Source organism: Anoplopoma fimbria, chromosome 23 (genome assembly GCF_027596085.1).
Source record: "Anoplopoma fimbria isolate UVic2021 breed Golden Eagle Sablefish chromosome 23, Afim_UVic_2022, whole genome shotgun sequence".
Taxonomy (NCBI): Eukaryota; Metazoa; Chordata; class Actinopteri; order Perciformes; family Anoplopomatidae; genus Anoplopoma; species Anoplopoma fimbria.
In genome coordinates, this window is record NC_072471.1 from 17,493,013 (window position 1) to 17,515,651 (window position 22,639).

At 41.9% G+C, this 22,639-nt stretch overlaps 1 protein-coding gene across 1 annotated transcript; it reads left to right on the top strand.

Moving 5' to 3' along the window:
- Window positions 1-739: 739 nt before the first annotated feature.
- Window positions 740-13,648, top strand: adm2a (adrenomedullin 2a). The gene is made up of 3 exons (XM_054624619.1): window positions 740-826; window positions 1,180-1,465; window positions 10,144-13,648. The coding sequence occupies exons 2-3, from the start codon at window positions 1,371-1,373 to the stop codon at window positions 10,556-10,558; spliced, it is 510 nt and encodes a 169-aa protein (XP_054480594.1). The 5' UTR covers window positions 740-826; window positions 1,180-1,370; the 3' UTR covers window positions 10,559-13,648.
- The last annotated feature ends 8,991 nt before the right edge of the window (window positions 13,649-22,639 follow it).

A 22,639-nucleotide genomic window follows, 5' to 3' on the forward strand; every position in this document is an offset into this window, starting at 1 on the left:
CACTAAAATATTTCTTTAATACTCCTGAGACTTGGTCTCTAAAGTGGATCCGTGCTGCTCAGCACTCATTTTACAGTAAACTTGAGGTACTTTATGGCAGGAATAAGGTATAGTTATATATTTTATTTTAGTTTCCATAGGCACTGTTGTTAGTATAACTTCTTATACACTTTATTTGCTTGATTTGTTATCTGTATTTTCCCTCTTGTATTTCATCTTTGTTGTTTTATTTAACTTTTTCTATTTCAGTTTCATTTATTTACCTTAATTGCTATCATATTATATTTTGCAATGGTGTCAGTATTATTTATTTTACACTTAATCAATTTTATTCTATTGTTCATACATGATTATATTTTTATTGTTATTTGCTATTCTTCTGTTGTAATCTTTAATCAAACTCTGGCACAAGAGTTTCCTCCGGGATTATAAAGTTATATCCTGTCTTATTTTATCTTATCTCAAGCAGCTTTAACAACATCACTGAACTTTTTTATGTGATATGGCTTTATAGAACTTGCATCCAAGAAGTAGCCACTTTATTTTACAGTCTATATGTGGAGCCTTACTTGCCATAAAGTGTTTCCAGCATTTACCAACCACGTAAATGCAGGATATTCCCAGCATGGCAGATAATGATGTTACAGCAGCACCTTGAGGCAGTGAACTCCGCCCACTCGGTAGCTATTTAAACCCTCAAATGTCACCAGGCTCTCAGCTTCACACTGGAGAACTTGATCTTGACCAGCACGTTTGGATTCATAGAGGGGGAAGAAAAAAAACTTGTAAAATTAAAGACACATTCTGAGCAGTTACCACCAAAAAGGTAAGGCTTCTCTTTACTTTTTTGTTATGAGTAGGTTTATTCATAACAATGTAAGAGTTTGCAAAAAAAGTATTTGCATAATGGATTGAGGGTGCATTTTTGGACATTTTCAGAAGAATGTAAAGTCTTCATCTGGTGCATAGATTTCTGGGATGTTGTGGAAAAAAAGAAGTTGTGATGAAGTAATATTTTTTAGTGCAGATTTGTGTGTTTTTACAAGCTTCTCATTAGGTGAAGGTTCTCAATGATGCAATGGAGACTAAATTCACTTTCACCGGCTCTCTGGTCTGTGACTCTTGTCTGTGAGCTGCAGGTTCATTGACCATTTATTACTTATTACTTTCCCCCCACAGGTTTTATCTACATTATCCACTGGCAAACTTGGATATCTGAACATTACATCAATCATTTTGGGAACTTTTTTTTCTTTTTTCCCTTTATTATTATTATTTTTTCCCCCACTCTTGGGATTGAACCCCTCGTCCGCTCCGTGTGGTCGTCTCCTCCTCCCCGGAGAGGGAGCAGAGCTAACATTGGCCCGGAGATGCAGTCCCTTCTCCCGCTTGCTGTGTGTTGCATCAGCCTGGTTTCCCTCCAGCCGCTGGCTCTGGCGGCAAAGGAGGATCCCGGCAGTAACAGGTAAGAAGCCCGCTTTATTTGGGTTACTACTTTATTAGCTCCTCGCTTCTGATTGGCTGAATGGGACTTTTTAACATCCGCGATAAACGCACCTGGAGCCGCACTACAGTTCATTTAATTAGTATTCTTGCGCCACCCGGCATTAATAGGCCCTTTGTTGCCACTTTGACCTGTTTGGTTGGTGGTAATTAAAGAGCAGTGTTCTGTACATTATTGAATGTAAATTAGTTATAATTGCGGTATTAGGTTTTAATGTTGTGTTGGACATATATTTGTTTTATGGCAGTAGCCTTTAATCTTTAAATACCTCAGTAAACTACAAAACATTCACTATTTTTATCCTTTTTCATCAAGCTTATGTTCATTTTCGTAGTTTTTTAAGTGGACCATGGCATTGTTTAAACAGACATTAGAACAGAACAAACAAGATGTGGCATTCCAAAAACTCTTTTTCTCTAACTTGCAGTTTTAGGTACATTTTTGTTAATGCAGCTACTAAACGGGATGAATTGAGTCTGTAGCCCGCAGTACTAAACCACACAGGGTCACGGTGTGTTAGAAGGGAAAGTGCTGTGTTGTGTCGGGCAGATAGTGCATAGAGTGCAAGGTCAAAGGCTCTGTCAAGATATAATAAAACATGTTCAGTCTCCTTGAGATAAGCACCGGTGGAGAGCCGATCTGCTGTGGGACAAGTGGCATTAAGACATTAAGACGAAAAAAATAGATATAAATATTTGTATTTATAATGTACTGGTATGTTTGGCCACCGCTCTTCCTATTAGTCAAGTAAAAAGTAGGCTAAAGTGTAAAACAATTGATCATGAGGTCATGCAGGTTAGAACTTGAGATGAAATGGTCTTAATTCCGACTGTGAATATGCCACGTCAGTTTGTTGGCATCACTTCTGCAGTTAATCTAGTCTATGAGAGTCTTTTCCTTTCTAAACATTTCAATGATTCTCTCTTCTCTTCCTGTTCCACCTCTCGATCTCAATGAGTAATTGTCAACTGTTGTCAATTGTTTGGTTTAAACTCCCCTGTGATTCTGTATGGAAAACTGTTACTTCTGAGGTGGGAAAACCAGTTGTCCCACAGCCCCAGGCCAGAAATACCAGCATGGACTTTTGTGAAAGGATCTTGGTAGGCGCTGAATGGCACCTGTACTTTTCCACGCCTTAAGTGGAAGCCCCACACACACATACTGTACACTCTGCCTCTGTGAATGTGTGATGGAGGCCTGCCAGCAATGCAATATGCAGGTGGAGTTGCATTGTTGAGGAGCAGCAGGGAATGGGGATGAGTTGGTGTGTTGATGCCCCCTTCTGGTGGACTTTGGATCCACATCAGATTGCTTCAATTCAGCACTGAGAGGGATGTGATGTGGGGGGCCCTGGACAACGGTGAGCATGAGGCCCCTGAAGGCCTACCATGACCATTCTCTGCAATCCCTCTTTTTTATGCAGCGCATTCAAATTGTGACTGAGCAAAGCATATATTTACTGATAAAACATTGGTCCCATTGATCTACAGCTGAAACATGTGTGGAGTATTATCAGTAGCTTGATTACACAGTAAATAAAGGAATATCTTTATTATAACATGGCACGAGAAGAGGTTTGTCAGAAAGAAAATGTAATTTAAATTGATATTAATCTTCTAATAATCTTATGAATCGTATCTCTTATCTCTAAAGTGATACAGACTTCTGTAGAATGTGTTCTACATTAAAATAATCTACATTCAGGAGTGAATGAAAAGCAAGGCTTTTAAATATAGCACTTAATATCTTATACTAATAAGATAACAGTGTAAGAAGATCTGGGAGTGTAATTTTCCTCTTGCATGTGTGTGTGTGTGTGTGTGTGTGTGTGTGTGTGTGTGTCAAAGTGTGTGTGTTCAAATGGTGAACACCTGCTGCTAATCAAAATAGAGGTAAGCGTGGCTCCTGTATCCGCTCTGTTCGTGTTGCACTACACCTGTCCAGCACTCTGATCCCCTGTCATGATCAGCGCGGGTCATTGCTGCGGTTTTAAATCTCTCAGTCCGAGAGAAACTGATGCCTCAGTTGATTGGGATTGGGAAGTAAAATATGGATATGCATATAATTTGCCTGCCCCATATCTCACCAGAATTGAGCTGCAACGATTGGTTGACTCATCTGTTAGTCGATTCATGCAAAGGTGGCAGAAAACGCTGTTTCCAGCCGTTCAAAAATAAATATATATATGATGATATATGATATTAAACTGAATCGATTAATCTCGAAAATAATCTGCAGTTTAATCAATGATAAAAACTAATAGTTGCAGCCCTACACCAGATCCTTCAATAATTCCAAACTTTGGCTTTGGACTTAACATTGATATTGTTTTAATGCTGTGTATTTTATTCATCCACCCTTGGTCATCTACATTTAATCTGTGTTTTACTATTTCGGGCACTTTTTTTAATCTGCTGTTCTTGTCACTGTTGACTCTGGGGAAGTTGTAGATATGTTGTCTCCCTTATACGTGGACTCATTGCAGTCTCAGCGGGAGGATATAACCTCAACTAAACCCTGACCAACACTTACACAGCAACAAGATCACAATCCCTCACCAGCTTCCCACCATGAGCACAATTGTGCTCTCAAAAGCAACGCAGCCTTGGTAGCTGGCAAATCCTCTATCGCCTCCTTTAGATCAGACTTCTTAAAGATTGATAAATCATAAATAAAGCCCATTAGAAAAACCCAATACTTCAAATCAAGTGCCTGAAGCTGATTGTTCTGTTGTTGGGTATGTACACGAACTGAGGGCTGTGGTTGGGTAGTGCAGTTTTCATAGTGCTGTAACTGATCACAGTCTATACAAATATATATCACTCTGACAACACATTGAGAGATCTCCCTCCCCGTCACTTCTGCTTCACGAGCCCCCCCCATTTCTCCCTCTGCACATCTCCCATAAATATCCGGTCTGGCTTTTATTAAGACACTAAATTCTCCCTCTCGGCCATAGAGCACGTCCTGTTCTGTTACCATCACATGCTGACAGCATGATTACAACAGACGTGACTAATCTACTTTTTTTTACCGATGGACACTGATACTGTGTCTGAGCTCAGATGTCTGTCATTCCTTCCCAATTCCGTCTTTGTGTCTGCGTTGTCCCTACGTGTCCTGATAAGGACACAACAAAGTCCTGAGTAAGGCTTTGTAACAAAGCCTGACGGGCGTTTTTTCCAAACAAGGAGAAATTGCATGTTCCTTGGGATGACACGCAACACATGCCCTTCATTGTCGTTATACATAACGTCTAGAGTTTTTTTCTTGTAGGGGAAAATAGCTGGTGTCTGCGGCCAAACAAGTTAAATATGGCTTTAGCAGCGAAGCGGCTTCACAGTGCAGATTCCTGAAGTGAGACGGATCATTGCTTTTGAGACGAAGGGCATGTAAAGCCGATCCGCGGTCGAGCTGTTGTTACTCTGCTTCTGTTCCGACTGGACCAGGGAATGCTATGACAGATTGTTCTGTGAGTATGTGTAGTCGCCCCAGGTTTGTTCGAACTCTGTCAAGGCCAAATAAAGACATGTTTTCCCCCGAAATGATTTGCTAAATCATTAACCCATTCTTGTAAACGTGAGAGGCATTGGGGTCCAATGTAGATATTCTCAACATAATATTTACCTCGGAAACAGACTGAATTCATCTCCCACAGGAGGGCTTCCTGCCTTGTTGATGATTGTTGAAGCGCATGCAGTTGGCTTGGGGTCCATCCTCTTGATTTGCTATCTATATTCTGACATGTTTTCACCTTATCAAGAAACAACAAGAACATTTTGCTCTCTTTATCGTGTGTACGTTCTCTGAAAACCACTTTTATGCTCACAGAATGATTGAAACCAGGATTGCCTCTGCTCTAAATCAGCTCTAGAGAGGCCTCTTCTTGTGTGTCTTGTAAACTGGAATTTTGGCTTGGACTATTTAGATATATGTACGGTATAAACAGTTCTATGGCTCCATGGTGGTCAATCTAACCAAACACAGGCTGAAGTTGCGGAGGGTGAACGCTGCAACCAAGCAGGCACAGAATTCCACTGTGGATTAATGGCTAAGACCTAAATTCCACCCTCCACATCCACAGAGAGCCACACCGCTGTGGAGACATGAATGCATGTGTATACTATACAGTATATATAAGGGGAGTAGCTTATAGTGGGATTGTGGATCAAAAGGCTTAAGAAACAAAGGGGGCTTCTGAGGGGAGAGGAAACTTGCTGTTGTTTGATGTTGTGATTGCGAGTCTTTTGTCTACTCGCTCTGCAATGATGTGGTTTCAGAGAATTGTTTTTTTCCTTGGCATCCTGTCTATATGTGTCATTCCCTGACTAAACGAAGTGGGCTCAATATCCAGTTTTGCTTGCATCAAGTAAATCCCATACCAATCAGGAGATAAGGAAAGCAAGGGCTCATGAACAAGTAGAAGCAGTGTTTCATGTGAAAGAAATCACCTCTGCTTTATTTTTGTACTGCTTCTTTCTAATAACAATCTCCCCACTGTTACCTATTTGGAGATTAGCAATGAATGTGCAAAATTTTCTGCTGATTAAGGCTGCACTTTGGGAGCTTCAGCCTCTCAGCAGCATGGTACTGGGGTTAGGGTTGAGGCGGGGTTCCTCTGCAGGGTTTTTGTGATGATTAAGGCCCAAGTTTCCCTAATCAGAAATACTTGTTGAATGGTGAAATGGCTCCCTCCACACACTTCCAACATTGTAAAACAACCATCATACACAGGAAGAAAAAAAAAAATCTAGCAGAACCCTGCCCATAGGGGTAGGAAGGGCTCACCCTCTGCCAGGTAAGGGTTGAGGTCAGGGGTAGGTGGAGCCTACCCTCTTCCAGGTTAATGTATGAGTCAGGTGTAAGAGGGGTTTACCCCCTGCCAGGTTATGGTTGGGGTCAAGGCTATGGAGGGCTAACCCTCTGCTAGGTTAGTGTTGAGGTCAGGGGTAGGGAGGGTTTACACTCTGCAGGGAGGGCTTGGCAGCAGAGGCTTGACATCAACATGAGGCAGCAATGCTGTGAGGTAAATGCAGAAGAAAAACCAAACAAGGCAGCACAGAGGGAATTGGCTGAAGAAATAATCTACAGTCAAAAGAAATTTTGTTTTTTAGTTTTTTAAGACCTTAAACTAAGACCATGCAATGCGTAGAGAACCACAGCAGCGGAACAATTAAAGTCAGAGTAGCTTGGATATCTTTGATCGTCTGCCAATCACTGAGATCTCCTTTATGTGGAGTGGTGGGGCTAGGCTCCTAATAGCCAAAGAGGCTTGTCTTGTGAGATCAAAGGTGACAGAGTGAAAGAGTTATCTAAGATTCCTTGAACTTCTGGAAGAAAAAGCAGGGCATTCTTTTTGAAGAAGATGTAACTGGAGCTTGGCTTTGCCCTTCATTACACATACTACACACGGCCATTAAAATAAATATGATAATTTAAGTTTGCCTAGAGCAAACTACTTAAAAAGTACTTATGTGATAAATCTTTGAATTAAACTGAAATATATTAGACTTCAAGTGAGACAAGCAAGGAAACTGTTCTATTAGAAATCTTGAAAACTAAACCAGACCTCCAAAGACCAATCATTTAAGAAAAACAAACACATTTATTACTAATACTATTACTTATGAAAAATATTTACTTAATATAGAGAGCAAAAATGTAAGTGTTGTTGTAGCACAGTCATGGGGACCTTATGGCCGTCTGCCAGCCACTCCGGATGTACTTAGGAGCCAACTTGTTTTTGGCAAATTGGAGTTGATTAAGCTGCAGATTTGCAAAGTCCAATCTTGTGTGAGGGTTAAAGGGTTTGTCTTAGATTGTTTAAGAAAAGTTGTCAGGGAGACTGAGCATCATCTGCAGCGGTGAGAGATGGGGAGCTGGCCATGAACAAAATGCTTATTAAGGCTTATTCATTAGTCCAAGATCTTCAGATAAGTCAATTAGCTAAGTGCACAACATTTACCAGGTGCTCTGGTGGCCAAGGCATTGGTGTCATGGATATCAAAGGGGCAGCTTTTTCTGACTTTACAATCTGTTCTCTACCATAGACTGTATATAAGAAGTGGACTTAGTCACTGTGACGTCACCAATTGGTTTGTGGATTGTGTTTTGAAGCCTTGAGTTTGGCATTTTGGCAATCGCAATCTAAGTTATGCGCAGTCGCCATCTTGTTTTTTTGCAACCAGAAGTGAGTTGACCGACCAAAATGTTACAATTAACTTGCAACTACAGGAGTCGCCCCCTGATGGACATTAGAAATAATGCAAGTTTGTGGCACTTTCCCATTGACTTCACTTTTCAGACCTGGAGGTTGCTGCCTGTTCTCTACAGGGTTTTCAACTCATACCCTCCACAGTATAGACAAAAGTGTATTACCAACAGGGCAAAGTGGGCAACTGCGAGGAATTCAGAAGCTCTAGGGCCCAAAGGCTCCAGGTTTTTTGTGTGGTCATCTTTTCATATAAGGAGACAACTACATCATTATCTATCTAGAGGGATAGCGCCACAAGAGCCCTCAGGTAACTTTTAAGACCGGGGCCTCTTATGAAGGGATATAAAGGGATAAAGTGTTTCTGACTCTAACTTTTGACCTCCAGGATCCAAAATACATAAAAGAAGATTAGGCTACAGTTCTGTCTTGTATTGAGAAAGTCAGAATAGGTATTTGGTACAGGGACACCACTGCTGCTTTTTGAATAGCTTTCTTGTGCAGTCAAATGCAACATTCCCTCTGCAGACCAGGTGGGCGTAACTTGGTGATGTGGCACCATGGCACACTAAGTCTGTCCTGGAAATAGTGCTCGCCTCCGTCTGTGGCCTGGCATTGCGTACCTATTTATTCAGCCACTGCCGCTGTTGCACAGCAGTTCACCTCCAGACTACCAGACCTGCCAACAGTGAGCCAGCAGCTGAACTGGCTGAATAAACCAGAAGCTTCACATTTCACCAAGAAATCCCAAAACCCACCACAGCACTGACTTTAAGAAAATCCTACAACTATGATGTCTCACATATAAACCTCTCCCCGTGAGTAAAGACTGAGTGTTCATGGTAAAATAACACAAGCCAGCATTTGACAAGTGGAACACACTTTCATACCAAGCGTCTGACTCTGAAAATGGAATTTTTTTTTGCCAAACCTGATGCAGTGGAATATTTTTTTCTTTGACTCAGAAAAGCAAATGGCAGATATGTTTGCCCTGATGCTGTATTCAGCTAATTACATATCCATTTAACATTTTCATCTTAGTCATCCACTGGTATAACAGCACTTTCCTGACTTTCAGCAGTGGTGATGGGTTAACACTCAGGGGCTTGAGTCACCCTGTGCTGTACAAACACAGCGGTGTCAGTTCAGTGAAGAGCTGAAGGGTCAAGTTGAGAGAGGCGACTGTCTTTGTCAAACAAAGAACAGATGGCGAGTTGGTGGGCGCTGTGTTTGCTGAACGGCCCGTACTCGCTGGTCCAACGCACTGCAGAACCTAATTTTTGTAAAGGGTCTGTTCACACAAACTAAAATAAAATACACCTTCTTCCATTTAGCTCTAGTTAAGGGATATTTTTTGAGAAGTCTTATATTTTTGTCTCTACATCAAGACAGTGGTGGTAAATAAAATGTTTAGTCTGTTGTGCCCAAGCACTGGAAAGTGATATTTGAACAATTCATAAGCATCTTATCTTTCTCGGAACAAGATTTCAATGTTCTCCTCTAGAACCCATGAGGACCACTGAGACATCATGGCTGGCCGGGCTAATCTCCCATAGTTACCGTTTGCTGAAACCCAGCTGGACATTAAAATGCAACGAGGTGCTGGTTTTGATTGTATAATGCAATAAACGAGGCAGAATCAGAGCACCTGCTGTTTTAGGCAACACGTGAAAACAGAGCCGCTGACTCTTACATTGTACATTAAGAGATGAGCATGGTGTCCACATGGATGGGTGACTGTGCAAAGAGACATGCTGTGTTCAGACAGCAGGCAAAACTGATTTGTTTATCAAAGCTGCTTTGTACGGCTAATCGGAATTCTCCAGAATTACCTGTACCCTTACCACATTAGTTGTTATAGTAACAATGCTGGCAGGTGCTTTTATTTTAAAACCTATTGCATCATCCTTTCTGTCCATGTTCTTAGCTACAGCAATAATTTAGACAGAGAGCTTCATTGGTGTTTTCATAAACTATGCTAACTAGGAATATTTGACATTTGAGCTCAAAGCAATGATGCACCTAAGTACACAGCTGCTAGCGTGGCTGTAGACATGAGGAATTAACCCTATGCTAAGTCTCGCTCCTCAATCGCAGACCGGCCGATAGTAGCGTAGAATTGGCCAGCTCTGACCAGGGTCTGACAACGATCCGGCTCTGCACCATAGACTCTCATGCAAAGGTTTCAGATGTTCTTTATTTTCATGCTGGTTTAGTTGATCTGGAACTCGTCCTCGTTAAACGTTGTGTAACAGCGATACTTGTTACCCAGAGAGTTTGGAAGGAGCCAATTTGTCTAAAACATCGTGTTTCTACATCAAAACCTGTGGAGCTAACATCAGCAAAACTAGCGTTAGCAATTTAATATTACGCAAGCTACTGCACAGCTTCAGGACAAATTTTAACCAGATTTCTGTTATCTCCTCAGGCTGGACTTCCTCAACAAGCTCATCAACCAGAGCGATGGCTCAGCGTCAGTAAGCCAGACTCCAGACATCCCCGTCCCGTCCTCAGCCCCCAGCCGATCCCCAAAATTGCCGCCCGGTTTCCTGAGACACCAACCAGCTTCAGGAGTGAGAGCAGCCTCGCCAAGCCTGGCGTGGGCACGACCCGAGGGGACTTCACAGATCGAGCTGAGGGCGCCAAGAGCCCGTCGCTATGCCCGCTCTGGATCACGAGGTGTTCACCATTACCCCCAACATGCCCAGCTGATGAGAGTGGGTTGTGTCCTTGGAACCTGCCAAGTGCAGAACCTCAGCCATCGACTCTATCAGCTCATTGGCCAGAGCGGCAGAGAAGACTCGTCCCCCATTAACCCCAGGAGCCCCCATAGTTATGGATGAGGTAGTTGATACCCCCAAACACCTGCAGCAAGTCTATCTATATCTCCATTTATTTATCTCTTAATGTATTACTGGTAGTCTTTGCATTATAGTTTGATGTAGTCCATAACTTTTGTTTATCTATCTCAAAATGACAATTATACTTCCCATAAAAGACTGTCGTGCCTCTCTACTTTTTGTGCTAATTGATGGATTTGAAGATTCTAAATCAAGATCATGACCAACTGAATCACATTTTTGAAACCCCCATTTTGAGTCCTCCCACCATCCTGAGAACTTTTGCCTTTTATAAGGATGTTCAGATCTTGTCAAATTATTTTTGGTTCTCCCTTCTGAACGCTCAAAAGAAGGCCTCACTTTCACGTCTTAATCCTGTTAATATTAGAAGGAAGGCTTTTCCTCAACACCATCCAGTGGCCTGGTCCTGTGTGCCAACTGACCTCTCCGGCGGTGGTTATTGCGCAGCTCATTGATCACACTTAAGCCTCTAATGTGGATTTCAACCTGCACTCGGAGCCGGGGCCCTGTCAAATCCAATATATTCCCAGAGACCCCGCAAATGACCCAACGAACCCTTTTACCTCTTTTTTTGTGCTCTCTCTCTTTTTGTCAACTTTGGAATTCCCAGGTCATTTCACAACTGCATAAAGAGTTACAATTTGAACACTGACAACCCTAGAATATTGTTGTTCCACGAGCGTTGAGTTGAAGTTGGCATTCGTCACTCAGCAGGAGTTTTTTGTTTCAGGACCACAGTTTACAGTTGAAACCAGCCACAGCACTTAGGTTACACCCCAGTTGAAGAGCATTCTGAGTCAGGACTTGACCTCATAAACGACACACTGAAAATGAGAAAAAAAAAGAGGGTGAGCATGCAGTGCCTTGTACTGAATCTACACATAAACTTGCATCCCAGAGGATCAGTTTTGTATTATAGTAGCCGGTTGGCCAGCACAGCAGGTGGCAAAGCGAGTCTTGGAGCCACCACTACTGGCATTTTCCCCGCCGGAGGCCGAAACTGAGTTATTAGCCTTTTCACGTGATTCATAAGTTCCCCTTGCAAGTCAGGACTTTTGGTTGATAAAACTGACCTTATCACCTCAGGCATATGTACCATCACAGCGGGGAGGGGGGCCTCAGTTTCCCATGGTCTGCAAACTCAATGCTAATACATACATATAAAGAGCAAGGAATGTGGCTTCACCACATGTGCACACACAAAGCCTTAAAGTCTGCAGATATAAATGGGTCGCTTCACCCCAAAAAAAAAAAAATCCCCTTTCTTTGCAGCTTATTTTTGGCTGATCTTCCAGAATAGCATGGATTCTTATTCTGGAAAGACTAGCCCTTTTCTAGCGCTATGACAAAACCCTATTTACCTCTATTTATATTTGGGAGGACGTAGAGATGTCACAAAGTAAGTCCAACAGTGACGTTGCAAAGGAGTGGAGAAATACAGGTCAACTGTTCTTACATTTCCTAAAGGCAACAATTGACAAGACAGGGCACCCTTGTTGTTCCCATGTAGTATGTTAAACAGGGTTAAAACTAAGCCCGGAGACGACTGTTACATTGCGGGTCTCTTATGAGGCACCATAGCGACCAAAATGTTAGGTTGCCCAATTTCAAACATGTACACAGATTGGGCAGAGAGCTGTCAAAATTACATACCCTGACATTCCCTCCTCTTTATGTACGCCCCGGCTCTGAAATGGTGGGCGGCGATGGACTGAGAATAACTGAGGTCATGCAGTACTCATGGAGCATGTTAAAAATTTGACAGGCCTTTAAAAAATAAAAAAAAATACCATATGTATAAAAGCCACATTTTTTGGCCCGAAATGTAATCATATGACATATTATTTCCATACTTTGAAACTTTTATTCCAAGACTGTATTATGTGGCAGCTTGGTCCTAACCTGTTCACAAACATGAAAGTTTGCTATTCCTTATCAGCATTAGTTTATACTCACCAAATACCTGGCAATACTTGACAAACTGAACGACTTTACATGTTATCTACACCATATAATAATGTGTCCTTCTCTATCTTAATCTGTGTCTTCTGATTTTACTTTGTGTCTTTCTTATTACCATTTCGCCTCTCAGGCTCTCTTCTCTCCTCTGTCTTAAATTTTGGAGGTCACCGGGTAATAATCAGTGGTTCCTTTGTCTTAAATCTAATCTGTTGAAAGGCTTGCTGAGGTCAAACATGCTATTCTCTCTGCTGTAACCGAGCTAATCAATGTCTCGTGACGGATCATTAAAAGGCTTTTTAAACGCTGCAAAAATCCTGGTGGATCTCTCTGCTTTTTAATAGTGTTCTATTTCACACAAAGACACGTGATGTGTGCGTGCGTATGTGTTGCGCTGCTGGACGTAGCCTATCAGGACACTTATCTCCTGTGTTTTATCTGTGCTCTGGACCATTGTGCTCCCTGTCTTTTTTTTTTCTTTTTTATTTAACGCAGTATATTCTGTGAAGTCAGGAGTTGCGTCACGACCAGTTGGGGTGGGCAAACTGTGCACGACCGCGAATACCTCCCCATAGAAACGCATGTTTTTTTTTCATGGCTCTCTGTTGCAAAGAGGAAAGAGTGTAGAATGTCTGTGTTAGTTTTGTAAGATAGCGTCGATCTTTGTAACTTTGTCTCGGCTGATTTTCCCCTTTAGGGTCACAGGAAAGCACTTTAATGCAAATGCGTGTGTCGATAGTTTCCCTGAAACTCCCTCATTGTGATGAAATTGTGAAAGCTGGACGAGGTCCCTCTTGTAAATGTTGCATTTGAGATTGTCTGCGAATGTGTTTTCGAAGAAGTCAGTGCACTCCATGTGGCGTCAGGATGACTGTGAACGTCGTGTGCACCTGTGAATACACACACATATATATATATATATATTCAGCAAAACTATTTAAAGAAAGTTATGTATTTAAGTTATCTTTGTATGTTAATATCTGTATGTCACCAAAGACTATTTATCTCCCCTTTTCCACTGCTCTTTAAACGTGACCATATGGTAGGAAACAAAGTCTTAACTGTAGTTGAAATGTAACTGTTTTTTAATGTCCTTCACTCTGTAAAAATAAAGAACTCTACTGTAATCTGATGGAGTATGGAGTATGATTTAAGAGAGTGTGTGTGTGTGTTTGTGTGCACTCCTATAAGACGTACATGGTAGAATCAAATCAGGCTTTGAAATTCTCTTAAATGCACCAAAAGGTTCTAAATACAAAAAAAAATGAATGTGCTTCAGTATATTTTATTTAAAAGACTCTAATCGATTCCACCCGCCTCCATGTTAGAGTGCCCTTGACCAAACTGTTCTGAGACAACAGCCCAGAAGAAGTCAATCATTACAAACAGCTGCATTATAAAACTAACATTTGTAATGGGGGGCAGTGGGGACAATGTGAATGAAACATTGGGAAACACATGATCTGGGCATCAGCAGCCACGTTGGTGGTAAAGGTCGTGTGACTGGACGGAGTTAATGAGTGACGGGAGGTTTGGTCGACAGCTGACAGGCCGTTGGTTCATTTCACAAAGGAGAAGGGAGAGGGAGGACAAGGGAACAGGAGGTATTCAAGAGTTGATGTATTTCCACTTAGTTGACTGGAGTTTGATCTAATTTATTTTCTTTATCGTTAATATTTATCCACGTTTCATTTATTTAATGTACTACCTATCCATACACGGAATGAAACCAGTACACTGCCATTTTCACTAAAATTCGACCTGACGTGGGTTTGACTTAGTAATGTGAAGTCTGCCTTGTAAAAAAAAAAAAAGGACTAAAGGTTTAAGCAAGGGGGCAGTTAAATCATGGGAGAAGGAAGTTGTCATTATTGTGATCTAGTAATACTTAGCTTTCAGTGCTGGTGGGCAGTGTCTGGAAAGTTTAGAATTACTCATGATTTACGCTTTACTATCACTCGTAGTATTGAATTACTTTACTTATGACTCCAGGAAAATTAATTAGTGTCCCGAGTTGTTACTTTACTTTAGTGACTTAGCATGACTCTGTCAAAGGTGCCTTTGAACAAGTCAAAGCATCTACAACCACACGTCACATCCTCTGTGTGTAAATAGAAAATAAATGTGGTTAAACAAGCAGCCAACCTAAATTTTGGAGCTGCTAGGTTAACGTCCAACTCACATATGTCTCTGTTATGCTGTTCATTCTGTACACATGACATCTATTGCATTCTGTCCATCCTGGGAGAAGGATCCCTCCTCTGTCGTTCTCCCAGAGGTTTCTTCCTTTTTTCTCCCTGTTAAAGGGGTTTTTTAGGGGAGTTTTTCCTGTGCCGATGTGAGGGAAGGACAGAGGATGTCGCATGTGCACAGATTGTAAAGCCCTCTGAGGCAAATTTGTAATTTGTGATTCTGGGCTATACAAAATAAACTGAATTGAATTGAATATGTGTCCATCAGAGAGTGCAGAACTCCGCCAAGGCAGTTTCCATCAGTGGAAAGTGAGGCGTGTTACCGCCCTACAATTTGGATCTGCTCCAATATGTCCTTGGCTCATGCTACACCCTTCCACCAAATTCATGAACATCGGGGCTTGTATTTTCTTGGTAATCCTGCTGAAAAAAAACGAAAAAACAAAACAAAAAACTCCTTGATGGAGGTAAATATATGATCACTACACTTACTCAGCACCAAGCAGGAAACAGACAGAGTTACTCACTAGCTGAAGCATTTAGCAGCTAAAGAGCCATATATCTATATATATTTTATAGAAGTGGAACTCTAAAACACTGGAGTGCCCCAAACTAAAAGGAGATGGAGGTTTTATCTGAATGGCACCCTCAAGATATTTTTCTCTCTCTGAAAAACTACAAAAATACCCATTCCTTCTCTGTCTTTATAACTTGCCATGGTCTTTCTGTTATTACTTAAACTGCTCTTAGGTTTTTATCACTGTGTAAATAACAAATAGCAAAAGTTAACCAGAATGAATTATGTCATGCCGTCCTGCCTGCGGCTGATGTATGTCAGCCAGCAGAAACTGTGTCACATACCAGTGAAGGACCTCTCCTTACATCTACAATTTTGGAGTCTGTTGGAGTCACATTTAATGAGAGACTGAAGTATCATGTCAATTTCTAGGCATAAAAATAGCTAACATACTCCAAGTGTTAAAAAAAGCTGATAAATCATCTTGACAGTCAAGAGCATTATGTGTCCACATTAACCACTAACTGAATAGTTCTTTTTCGGGCCAAGTGATTGGAGATAGGTGACTTATTGCAGTGATTTCTAGCACAGTGGAATCTCACAGATCTGGTTACTGTTGATGGAAAAATACCCCAAAACATCTCACACATGATGGATCTGCACAAACCTGGGAGCATCACAATGTTCCACGGCATCCAGTGGAATGCAATCCTACAGTGTAAATCAGAGATCTGACACTAACACAAGTGGAAGAAAAGATACGCAGAGAGGTACAAGTTCGCAGTCTCCACCTCGCTAATGCACGTTGGGAGGTCTTTATCTTTCTGAAAAGCTCCAGGAGATATTCCCCTAGATTGGATGCTGCATATAAAATCCATCCAGGTCATTGTCTGCTCTTGTCAGAATGACGGATGTGCGCTGTCCTAATTATTTATGTCTTGTCTTGTGGGTCTAATACTGCAAAATATTTAACTTACCATAATTACCGTAAGACCAAGAAGAGCAGAACGTTTTTTATATATGAGAACATGGGACCATCAATGGTAGCAATTTTGCTAAAAAAAAACAATAAATAAAAACAATATTCAAACCACTGACGTTTGTGATGATTATTGTTGAGGTGTTACAGGCACAAGCTTTGGTGTTTTGGTTCCCTCGCTGCTATCGTTATGTTGTTCCCAGTTGCAGCAGGCAGTTGTTGCAGTACCCACTGTACACAGCCTGCTCAGCAAACAGCAGACACAGTTAGCAACTGGTGAACAGAGTGGAGCATTTAGCAACAGGGCTAACATGTTAGCAGCAGCTACTTTAAAAGGTGGGAATATGTAAGATGAGTGTATGCAGACCAAAACTTAACTATAACTTGAAAAACACTGACCACTCACAAATTACTTATAAAAAATGTTTGGGGTCTTTAGCAGCTAGAAACGCATGTTCTCCAGATAGTTACTAACTTCTGTCTGTCATCTGGTGGTGGGCAGCTAGATGCAGAGGGTTGATCTAATGATAGAGCAACAGCCTGGTCTCACTCCCAGGGCGTCAAATACCATTGCTTGGTCAGCAGACTGAAGCACAAGGCACCCTTTAGCATCTGTATGAGACGCACCAGGCTTTCGTCGGACACCAATGTAAACCCATCTGTGTCATTATTGGAAGCTCAGAGACATGGTATAAATAGCGAGATGTCCTCTAAAGCTGGTTCGGAGGTGTGGTGGATTATGGGACAAACAAACACAGAACTCTTCCTCAGGGGACCAGAGTTCATGTCCCGTGTGAAACCAAAAGATCAGTGTTATTTATTGAAGTTATTTCGGGTGACATACCCGATGTCACCCGAAATAACTTCAATAAATAAATGCCAAAGAGTCACATGACATTAGGTCCGTAGCTTAAGTTACGTCACAACCATCCTTAATTTAAGCAAAACCATGATGTTTTCCTGAACGCTGACCACGATGATTTGTTGCCTAAACCTTACCGCCATGCATGGACCTTCAGTGATAAAATACTACTTAAAAGGCCCCCCCGAAAATATGCCAGGAAGGGATGAGATCAAGTTTAAAGCAAAGACTTACTGTCTGCAGTTCACTTTTGCTTGTGAAAGCTGTGTTACAACTAAACTCTTCTTCCCTTCCTTGGAGTCAACGAGCAATAGGCGGTTCTCAACAACGCTGCAAGCTGCACTTTAGGGGCCCAATCTATCGGCCTGCTCCAAACGGCCATGCAATCCAAACTGCCAAGCATTCTGAACGGTCACATGCTCCGAATGGGTATGCCCTCCCCCAACACTGCAAGCAGCAATGCCAAGCAATCGGCTGAACTAGTGCTGGAAATGAAGGTTGTTTAGGTGTTTAGGGGAATTTGCAGGTCATAAAGAAAAAAAACAATCAGCAACAAGAGAGTACAAAAAGCTCCTAAAGAGCCTCAGAGTTGGGTGATAATTCTCAGCTTCTCCATGAAGTTGCTTGGAGGACTCGGGTGAATCAAGATGCTATCAATCTGTTTTTATGAATTTCTTCCATTGTGTCATGGAGGGCCTATTTATCCTCTCTTTCCTAAAAAGGCTAATCAGCCAAGAATGGCCGTTCCCTGTTAACGAAAGGGACACCAGATTCACACTAGACACTGTCCATTCAGTGATCTTGGTAAACAGACAGAAGGCAGACACCTTCCTCGCCCCACGCACCTGTCCACGAAGGCCCTCCGGATCGGCACTGACCCCCTTTCACTGTCATAACATTTACATTCCAACACAACAAGACTCAAGGCCAACATTTATGTAACTAACACTGATATAATGTATTTCCAACACACGGACAGGCGCATACTTTGGACTGAATCACCTGGTAAGGTCAGATGCTTGTGTGCAGTTGCACTGTTGGAATGCAGCTGATCGTCATATTGAGAGTGATCGCAAGAGGTGAAACTGCAAGTAGCTTTGTCAGCTACACCAAACATCCACCAAGCCCGACGAATATACGGAAGCCAAGAGGGGCTATTGTAGCTCAAATATATAGCTAATATGTGGAAATTGACATGTGAGGAAGTGTGGAAAAGGACAAAGTGTGGACAAAGCTAGGCTAGTAGCTTCCTTTGCTTCTAGGCCTTGTAATAAGCTACCCTCTTATGCCGTGTTCACACCAAAAGCGAAGCGAATATTCGCAACGTGTCTTCGCGTCAGTTTACTCGCAGGTCCGTTTGTGTTTATTCGCTTCATTCGCGCTAGACGCGCCGCAGAGGGGGAGTGTCTCATCTCCATGGAAACCGTTGTTAACTCATCCATTTATTTCCGCCATCAACCATTCATAAATAACTAGAAATAACTACTATATCTGCTTTATACTTGTTGTGGCAGTCCCAGATATCCCGGGAAACTAAACGCCGTCTTGAATCCAGCAGCCACCCGTCAGCTGGTTTACTACAGCTGTATGGACCGAAAATAAACCATTTTACTGTGATTTAATTATAATAAATGTACAAAAAGCGACGTCGAAATAACAACATAATGATGGTTGTTTGTAAAAAGTCAGAGTTCATGTTTTGTTTTTGATTTTGAAATCACTTTTAAATAGCTTGTTTTGTGAACGGAGCTTGGATCGATGACAGAGTGACAGGAGGAGAGTCTCAACGCTGATTGGCTGTCGCAACACAGCGTCATGCGAATTTTATGAAGCGAATTTCGCAATTTCGCCTCATTCGCGACGCAAGGCTCAAGTTCGCGTCTACTCGCGTATATTCGCGTCTGTGCATTGACTTTACATGTAAACTGAACACTTCGCTTTTGGTGTGAACACGGCATTACACATGGCTCTTGCAAATGTAACAAATATATTGTTGATCCATTCAGTATGTTTCAAACACTAATAGTTTCCACACAACATTCCAAAAAACATTAACTTTGGGTTGGACTCACCTGCTCATAGCAAAACTTGGAACAACTCAGCTAACGATCTGACAAAGGATATTGGCAAAGGCCTATATTTCTTGTGTTTCGGTTCAAGACCTCCTTTTCCGTGCGGTGCTCGCTGTTTACAGTCTGATTAGCAACTTGAGATACAAGACAAGAGTTGGAGTTGAGAGACGTTGTGTGCAACTGGATTGTTTCACAAGTAATCAGTTCACAAGCCAATTTTAAACCAATAATGGCTTCAAAAGCTGGGAAAAGTTGGATGGTGAATTCAGCGGTGCATGCAGTACATCCTGTGACTCCTACAACATTTGTATCAGCAGGCCAGCCTAGATAAGAGGTTGAATAAATCTATAGCAGTGAGCTGTTTAGGCTACTATTCAATGATCCAAACGGACAAGACTGTAGCTTGTATGGTTTGATACATTGTCTGTACAAAAATATCAGTGCCTTGCCCAGTGTAGATATGCAGAACAGTGAGCATAGCGGTTATCTGTTAGATGACAGTTTGGTCTGTAACACTGAGATAATCCAGACTTAGATAACGAAGAACTAGAGATTGGGTTCAAGGCTTTTGGGTTGCTCTGCTGCTTCTCAGCTCTATGAAACATCAGAACCGAGTCAAACACTCTGGCTGTTAGATTCGATAGGGCTGACAGTGTTTACATGAGTGCGTTGGATAGTTTTGAATTCATGTTATCTGACTCAATGTTAGCGGCACGGGAAATTTTCAAGTGTGACGTCACTTTGTCTACACTCCACCATTCATCTGCTGAAATGCAGTAAGGCCCACAAAACGACTCCAGAAACCCAAACATTACGTTTCCAATAGATGTTTTTCCTCATCGTGGGATTCAGTAGGAGTAGACAGAAAACACTTTCAAGGGTTCACCTAAACTACAGACATATGTTTTCTCACTTACCTATGACGGAATGTACCAATGCACAGATGTTGCTCTTTAGATATCTGCCTCCCCCTCTGCACAGTGGAGGTGATTGTTTCTATATGGCAGTTTGTGTATTGACTAAATAAAAACATGACGCCGTATGTGGGTCTGTCTGTGGTGAGTTATTATGAATCCCACTGGTCTTCATGACAATATCTGCCCTGTGCAGTATGCAAGCACTAGCATTGGCCAGACGTCCACTCTCGACTACGTTGTTCGTGTCCCATGCCCTGAGCAATTGGCTATCCTGACCCTAACTACTGGAGTTCAGTACCTAGCCTTAACCAGTCGTTTCTACACAGGCGGAGAAGAGCAGTGGGAAGAGCAGTGGGATTCTGGCTCCGCATATTACACAAAACACACAAACATGCATAGTAGTACTATTTCTTGGGTAGAAGTTAGAAAAGAGAAGTTAGTTTGCCCAATGGATTCACAGTGTGGCAATAAAAAAAGCTAAAAGTTACTTTTCTGTGTAACAGTTCGACGTAAGGTGCAAGGTGCCAGGTGCTTCTCCGTGTTTCAAGTTTTTACACTTAACTGAGCTTAACTAAGTCAAGCTAAGCTTAGTTTAGCTAGGCTCATTGTATCAACTATCAGGAGCATTGTTTCCCTTTGGCCTAATTAAGTGCTCACTCTGCTTTCAGGAATCACTTTCTCTCTTTTCTCTCTCTCTCTCTCTCCCTCACTCTCTCTCAACCCAACCATTTGAGGCCTGGTTTGGCTAGAGGTTTTTTCCCGTTAAAGTTTAAAGTTTCTCATTGCCTCTCATGTGGGGAATGTCGGATGTCTGTGAATGAAAGAGTACGGTCTAGAAGTGTCATGAGATATAACTCCTGTTGTGATTTGGCGCCCTAAAAATGAAATTGACTTGACTTGACTTGATGTCGGGTGGTTTTTGCTGAGACAGGAATATAACAGTGAGTCACTGGCTTGAGCGAGAACATGTTTCCCAGAGCAGGGATATGAATAGAAGTGCTTGAGATCGGTGCAAAGTCTCACACACCTACATAGAGCATCAGATTGAAAATTTCAAATAAGTACTGCAGTAAATGGCTGCAACACACAGGGATTCCTGTTGTCATCTGCTATTTACACAGACAACAAGCCTGTGGTTGTCACAATGTGCCACCACAGCAGGCAGATGAGTTTCAGTTTAATTTGCCTCCGGTTGTTTTACACTTGGATGTGTGGGTGGAAACAAACATGGGATAAGAAGCCACACATCCTCACCGTGGGAACATTTTAGATGGCTCAAGTAAGAGAAAACCTAGACGTGACACTGCAATTGCTTGTTCTGTCAAACTTGCAGCTTTGCTGTGATTGACTGTAATGACCTTTATTATATAATGTACAATAGGAAAACCATGAGAGAATGTTCTGTGAAGCTTTGTGAAAATGTACAAAATCCGAGGGGTATAGATGCAAAGTGAGATGCTATTGAAGTGACTAAAGAGGCCATTGAGCAAGACAGTGATCCTTTGAGACTAGAAATTCAGCTGCTAAGGAGTACGCTAACTGACGAAGCCTTGAATGACGGGTATGACGCAATCAAAGCGGAGCACGTGGTCCGCAAGCCAGCAATACTAGGCTCCGCGGCAAAATAAATGAGGAGCTACGCAAAAGGCTCCAAAATGAGCCCCCTTCTGGTGGAAATGGAGCGGCAGTCTGCTACAACGGTCGCAATGGAAAAAGGTACAAATAAAAATGGCTACCATTCTGACCATCCTTTTACTACTGTTTTATTTTCATGCTCGATCACATGAGAGCGCAAATGCCCCCCGAACGCATTGAGGACGCATTGTGACCACATTGAAAGTGAATGCAATCCAAATTACAAAAACTACAAGGGCAGAAATGTGGAATTACACAGAACTGTTTCAAACCAACGAGTAAGCAGCCAGTTAGCAAGCTAAGCTACTAGCAAGAAGGCAGCAGGAAAGCCGACATGAAACTGGCATACAGGAAAGCCAAGAACAATAACAACAAGCAATGGGTTCTCCAATGTATCAAATCATTTACTGCAACACTTTCCGTTATGAATCCCATGAAAGTGATTGTTGAGGACTATTTATTTGCAGCAGCGGATCAATCCACATTTGGTGCTCTAGGGAGTATTTCTGGCAGCAGGACTGTGTATGTGAGATTAGCAAAATATAAATGAACTACAGTGTGTGTGTTCATGGTGATAAAACATGTCACCCAGTGCAACAGTGTGGCTCATTTATGTGTATTTAACAACAATGGGTCATTAATGGCACAGAAGAAGAAGATATATAAGAGATAAGTTATAGCTATCAGGCTAATATCTGTTGTGGATACATGCATTGTTGGATTTTTCATGGCATGTGTTCACCATAAGAAAATAAAGAAAAGCATTATCAGCTTTATTCTTTCAAATGTGTATCTGTGTATGTGTATGTGTGTGTGTGTGTGTGTGTGTGTGTGTGTGTTTATGTGTGTGTCATGTGTATGTGTTTATGTGTGTCAAAAATTCCGAACAGAGGAAACCAAACTGCGGGAAACCTATTGGGCATGCAGTGA